This window comes from Polyergus mexicanus, unplaced genomic scaffold (assembly GCF_030449975.1).
Source record: "Polyergus mexicanus isolate NDT 795.1 unplaced genomic scaffold, iyPolMexi1.0 SCAF_41, whole genome shotgun sequence".
NCBI classification, from domain to species: domain Eukaryota; kingdom Metazoa; phylum Arthropoda; class Insecta; order Hymenoptera; family Formicidae; genus Polyergus; species Polyergus mexicanus.
Window position 1 is genome coordinate 87,733 of NW_027223361.1, and position 7,020 is coordinate 94,752.

The window sequence follows — 7,020 nt, forward strand, 5'->3', positions numbered from 1 at the left end:
GACGATATGGAGGCGCGCGATCTTCTCGATAGCGCGCGGGACGTCGCGACGGGGGACGCGTATCGCGCGTGGGCGCGACGGTGCGACGAGTGTCTCGAGTCTCTGCGGGAGAGATGTCGAGGAGAGCGCCGAGGGAGATCGACCGGAGCGATCAATTCTCTTATCGCTCGAATCGTTCGATTAACGGGCGCGAGAGACGATCTGCGTCGACGTTTCGAACGCGTGGGAGGCGGTGTAGAGGAACGCGAGGGATTCTCGTGGTCCGAGATCGAGACGGCTTTCTCTAGACGCGTTTTAACCGAGGCGGTTATTAATTTCGATTATATCGAACCTCGACGATTTCTCGAGGACGCTAGAGATACCGTGCTCGATCGAATACGCGATGTTATGAATGAATATAACGGTGTTAAGGTCAATACCGTGTTTATTGGCGAGTTCGTTTCGGGCGACAAGATCGATGTTAAGACTATTGTCACGAAGAATTATCCGCTTCTACCTCTTTCCGACTTGCGAGAGTGGTACGAGAAGCGAGTGGTCGACGCTACTCTAGTCTCGTTGGAAGAATTTCAGGAGCGCGATAGCGGATGGGCGTTATCGCGAATATTCAATTTAACTGTGAACGTGAACAGATACAATCCTATGCACGCGGGATGTCACGTCAAATTGCCGCGAGAGATCGTGTTAAAGAGAGCGGTGATAAACGTGCAATCTAATGACAATGCGTGTTTCGCATGGGCGGTGGTCGCCGCTCTGTATCCAGCTGAAAAAAACGCGGGTCGGGAATCTTCGTATCCGCATTACACGACGGTGCTGAACCTGAAGGGCGTTAAATTTCCTATGAGTTTGAATAAAATTACTAGATTCGAACGTATTAACGACATATCTATTAATGTGTATACCGTTCGAAGTAAAAAGGAGGGAAAAGGCGGTTGTCGCGTTGTTCCTTTGCGTCTCACTGACGATAAAAAGGACAGACACGTAAATCTGCTGTATTTTAACGATACGACGCGACGAGATGACGCGACGCATTTCGCGTGGATCAAGAATCTGTCGCGACTCGTCGGCTCGCAACTGAGCGGTAGACGACATAAATCGCATATATGCGATCGGTGAGTATTAATTAAAAAAATCGTCGCGCGATGTTGATAATGTGCGAGATTTAAAATGTGCGTTATGTCGCAGATGCATGCACTATTTTCGAACGAGCGATAAGTTATCGGCTCACAGCGTGGACTGCGGAAGAATGAACGAGTGCGCTATAGTCCTTCCTACCAAAGACGACAAATGGTTAGAGTTTCGCAACTATAGTAGAAAGGAGCGACTTCCATTCGTGGTGTACGCTGATCTCGAATGCGTACTGAAGAAGAAAGAGGAGAGGAGAACGTCGAATACATCTATCGTTCAGCATCACGAAGTCTATAGCGCCGGATATTACGCGCGATGCGCGCTGGATGGCGTTAGCTCTACTTACAGAGCTTATCGCGGTGAAAATTGCGTATTGTGGTTCGTTAAAGAACTGCACGATCTAGCGCTTCGCGCGAAGACTATTCTCGATATCGATGCTCCTATGACGAATCTTACATCGGATGAATGGGAGAGATTCATAAACGCGACGCGCTGCAGCATATGCGAGAAACCGTTCGAATTGGGAGACGCTCGCGTGCGCGATCACTGTCATCTGACTGGACGGTACAGAGGTCCGGCGCATTCGAATTGTAATTTAAATTATAAGGATACTTACGTAATTCCCATATTTTTTCACAATTTATCGGGTTACGACGCGCATTTTATCATTAAAGATGTAGCTAACGCTTTTCCCGGCAGCGTGGAAATATTGCCGATAACGAAAGAAACGTATATCTCTTTCACGAAGAACGTCGAAGATGCGTGGGACGAGGGAAGGTTCGGAAAACGCTTGAAATTGCGTTTCGTGGATTCTTTCAAATTTCTAAGCGCGAGTCTCGAGAAATTGGCGTCGTATCTAGACAAAAGCGAATTGAGGATCGCGCGTTCGGAATTTTCCGATCTTAGCGACGCCGATTTCGAGCTTCTCGCGCGAAAGGGTGTATTTCCGTACGAGTATGTCGACGATGTAGATAAATTGTTAGAGACTCGTCTACCGCCGCGCGAGGCTTTTTACAGTTCGCTAACCGGTGACGCGATATCTGAGAGTGATTACGCGCGCGCGATAAGAGTCTGGGAGCGATTTCGCGTCGAAACGTTAGGCGATTATAGCGATTTGTATTTAAAGACCGACGTTCTTTTATTGGCCGATGTTTTCGAAAATTTTCGTGACGCGTGTATGAGAAGTTATAATTTAGATCCCGCGTATTATTACACGTTACCGGGATACACGTGGGACGCTATGTTAAAGTATACGAGTGTGCGATTCGAATTATTAACCGACATTGATATGGTGATGTTCGTGGAACGCGGAATACGCGGCGGGCTAAGTCAATGTTCCAACAGATACGCGCGCGCTAATAACAAATATTTACAGTCATACGATCCTTCGGAACCATCGTCGTATCTCATGTATTTCGATGTAAATAATTTGTATGGATGGGCGATGTGTCAATCGTTGCCTTACGAAAATTTTCTATGCGTCGATAACGTTACGAGCGTCGACTTAATGTCCGTGACATCGGACTCGCCTATCGGTTATATTCTAGAGGTCGACCTTGCATATCCGTCCAACCTTCACGATTCTCACGCTGACTTGCCATTCTGCCCGACGCGCGATAAGCCGCCCGGAAAACGAGACGAGAAGCTTCTCGCCACACTGTACGATAAGAACCGTTACGTAATATATTATCGCAATTTGCAGCAGTGCGTTAGACACGGATTACGCATTACGAAAATACACAAAATATTGCGATTCGCGCAATCTTCATGGTTGCGCGAATACATCGAACTGAATACACGATTACGAATTAACGCGAAAAACGAGTTTGAGAAAAATCTATACAAATTAATGAATAATGCCGTGTTTGGCAAAACTATGGAGAACGTACGCAATCATTCGAATGTTCGACTCGTGACTCGATGGGACGGGCGATACGGCGCGGAAGCGATGATCGCGAAGCCGAATTTTCACAGTAGAAGCGTTTTCGCGGAGGATCTCGTAGCTGTAGAATTGCGTAAACTCGAGGTTAAGTTTAATAAACCGATTTATGTAGGTATGTGTATTCTCGATATATCTAAGATTCGTTTATACGAATTTCACTACGAGAACATGTTACCATTGTATCGAGATAAGTGTAAAATAATGTACACCGATACGGATAGTCTCATTTATCGCGTCGAGTGCGAGGACATATACGAGAATATGAAACGCGATATCGACAAATTCGATACGAGCGATTACGCAATGGGTAATGCGTATGGAATGCCTCTCGCTAATAAAAAAATACCCGGTGCGATGAAGGATGAGAACGCTGGCGCGATTATGACCGAATTTATTGGACTCAGAGCGAAAATGTACGCGTTGCGAGTCGCCGGTAAAAGCGATACGAAAAGAATCAAGGGTGTTAAGAGCGGCGTTGTCGCGAGAACGATAACGTTTGACGATTACGCGCGCTGTCTTCGACAGGGGATCGAGATGAAGCGCGAGCAGTTTTGTATAAGATCCGAGTTACATGAGATGTATACAGTATCGGAATTGAAGATCGCGCTCAGTCCGCACGATGACAAACGATACACGATATCGGGAACTACGGATACGTTACCGTGGGGACATTATAAAATACCGTTGTAGAGAGCGAAAAAATACTATACGTTTCTTAAAACATTTAAACTTTAGTTAGTAGTTTATTGTTAGTATAAACATATTTTATAAATAATATATTACCATTGTATTTTCGATATAATTCACGGTTGCGTCGAAAAAACATCGGTAGACGTTCTACGAATCGTTTCGAAGAACAAATTTGCGCGAATAATATAATTTGAATATAATTTGAATATAATTTATTGTAATAGATTTTAATAAAATAATAAAAATAAATCGGTTTTATTTATAATAGATTTTAATAAAAAATCGTGAAAATGTTCGATCAGTCTTATATATAATAGATATTGTAATAGATATTGTATAAAATCTATTATAAATAAGACTGATCGTACATTTTCACGATCTTTCTATTATGCTCTCGGAAGTGTTTTATATAGAATAATGTGAAAAAGATGTTAATGCGAGTTTTAGTATTATCATAGTGACGTAATAAAGAATGTATACAAAGCGCGAGAAAGAGTACGTATAAAGTGTGAAAGAGAGAACGCAGGATACGGCGGCCGCGTAGCGGTGCGAGAGAGAACTCGTATAGAACGCGAAAAAATTCGTATATAACGCCAAAAAACGAACTTTTTGTGTTTTTGCGATGTAAAAGTCGTGGAAACCACCATTCTGTCCAAGTCTTGGCAAATCTCGACTCGATTTGGCAAATTCGCGTTCTATTTCATTGGCATCGAACATATATTATGCTACATGCAAACGAGACAGAATGCGAGAATTTGCCATAAATCGAGTCGAGATTTGCCGCGAATTGGGCAGATCGATGATTTCCATGACTCTTTATTATATTCTTGAAAGCGTTATATATAGAGCAACGCGAGAATAAAGCCACCGCGAGAATAAAATTACCGCGAGATACGACGTTCGCTTAAGAATGCGATGAAGAATATATATAAAATATAAAAAAGAGTTCGCATAAAGCGCAAAAGAGAGAACGCAGGATGTGGCGGCCGCGTAGCGGCGCGAGAAAGAATTTATATGGAGCGCAAGAGAGAACTCGTACAAAATTACGATTGTTTTATAATTATACGATTTAAAGATTAATAATGGTAATCACTCTAATCGATTATTTAAACGATTAATCGATTTTCGCAAGTCTTAATTTTAATTGTATTGTGTTATTATTTTTTTCTTTGTTTTATAATTATACGATTATTTTAGTTTTAACGTCTACAATTTTTTCTAAGATTTTCTTTGTTATAATTATACGATTATTTTAGTTTTAACATGTCTACAATTTTTTCTAAGATTTTTTTGTTTTATAATTATACGATTATTTTAGTTTTAACATGTCTACAATTTTGCATAATATGTATAATATGTATAATATGTATAATATGTATAATATATAATATGTATAATATATAATATGTAGTTTTATTTAATAAAAATACATTTTTATCATAATACAGCTGTTTTATTTATCCAAGAATTGTGCGATTCGTCCATTCCTAACCATTTCACGTAAATCTTGTCACCCTTTCGACGCAGCACCTTTTCTACGAGATACACGTCGGGATCGCCAACGCGCAACAATTCGTGCTCGTAGAATCCTCCAGCGATCGGCTCGCCGCGCGAATCCTTTAATAGATACGTTACGGGATTAATCCGTTGTATCTTAGTTATTCGAAAAATCTCTGTAGTCCAGTTGGGTGTGAAGCCTTTCTCGAAAATCGTCTTAAATTTACTGATGCGTACCGGATCGGCTACTTTGAATTTCGCCGGAGCCGCGATTTTTATATTGCTGTATACAGTATTTAAAATCTTATCGGCAATTTTTGGAGTTACGTCGACAGGTCTCATATTTATAGTGCGATGTTTTCGCGTGTTATATTCCTCGACGAGTCGTGGTAATTCGTCGATCCACTTGTACGTTCCATTTAGCGTGAAGTACTTCCACATAGAATTTTTGAGCGTACGATTAAATCGTTCGACTATCGACGCTTTCATCACCGAATATGTCGAATAATGATTTACTTCGTGCTTCTTCGCGAAATTTCGCATATCGGCATTGTAAAATTCTTTTCCTTTATCGGTTTGTAGATTTTTCGGACATCTCTTAGAGTCTCGTATTATTTTAGATAACGTTCGAGTAACCTCGTTCGCGCTTTTACTCTTAAGCGGTACAGCCCATGCGTATTTGCTTAATACGTCGATAACGGTGAGTATGTAGTTGTGGCCTTTGTTGAGTCTCGCGTAAGGACGCATCTCGACCACATCCGCTTGCCATAGGTCGTCGTACCCGCGCACCGCAACGCGACGACGCGAGAAGTTTCTTCTCGCGGGAGCGTGCAATTCCTCGACTAGTCTTCGTTTTTTAACGCTCATAGTTCTTTTTTCTTTCTCTCGAGAATAACGTTGAATTGAATCTCTTTTTCAAGCGGTTCGCCGCTCCCGCTAATCTTTCTTTCGAGCGGATCGTCGTTCCCGCTAATCTCTCTTTCGAGCGGTTCGCCGCTCCCGCTAATCTTTCTTTCGAGCGGTTCGCCGCTCCCGCTAATTCTTGCTAGTTCTCTTACTTTTCTTGATAGCTCGTCCGCGTCTCTCTTCAATCGTGACGTTGAATTTTCCAATTCTCGTATCTTCGTCTCGGATTTCACCGCGGAATTCGCCGCGATACGCGATTTTTGACTTAGTTCCCGTATTGCTTTACCTTGATTTAACATTACTTTATAATCACTCGCGTTTCTCGTCGAGGACTCCGCCGCGTTGAGTGATATATTTTTTTTCGCAATCTCGATTTGATCGTTTAAACCTTTGATTCGTTTATCTAAAACATCGATTCGTTTATCTAGAGCGTTAGCGCTCGTTTCTATTTTCGAAATGGAATTTTCTACAGCGTCTATTCGTTTACTTAGAACGTCATCGCGCGTTTTTATCTCGGAAACGAAACTCTCCGCGACGTTTATTCGTTTACCTAAAGCGCTATCGAGCTGAGCGAGTCTCGTAAACAGTAGAATGACGCCTTGTCCCGCCTCGTTCGCGTCTTTTCTCAATTGCGATGTGATTCCCTCGACGTAGCTTTTGCTTGTCGCATCGGCGTCCTCCTCAGGTTGAGCCAAGCGTTTTATCTTACGCTCTCTCGCGTCGTACTCGATGGAAGAGCTTAGACACAGCGCGTTATCGCGTACGTAATTTCGCAGAGACTCGATAGCCGGACGTAGTCTTCCGGTTCTCGCGTCGTAGCTTCGATTTTTTAAAGGCGAGCCAAATTTGCTCACGGACAT

At 42.6% G+C, this 7,020-nt stretch overlaps 2 protein-coding genes across 2 annotated transcripts; one reads left to right on the top strand and one right to left on the bottom strand.

Moving 5' to 3' along the window:
* The first annotated feature begins 575 nt into the window (after window positions 1-575).
* Window positions 576-3,757, top strand: LOC138943800 (uncharacterized). The gene is made up of 4 exons (XM_070314742.1): window positions 576-1,109; window positions 1,183-1,715; window positions 1,800-2,194; window positions 2,501-3,757. Exons 1-4 carry the CDS (start codon window positions 640-642, stop codon window positions 3,755-3,757), a joined length of 2,655 nt encoding a protein of 884 aa, XP_070170843.1. The 5' UTR covers window positions 576-639.
* Window positions 3,758-6,117: 2,360 nt separating this feature from the next.
* On the bottom strand, window positions 6,118-7,020 carry LOC138943801 (tropomyosin-like). The gene has a single exon (XM_070314743.1). It carries the CDS (start codon window positions 7,018-7,020, stop codon window positions 6,118-6,120), a length of 903 nt encoding a protein of 300 aa, XP_070170844.1.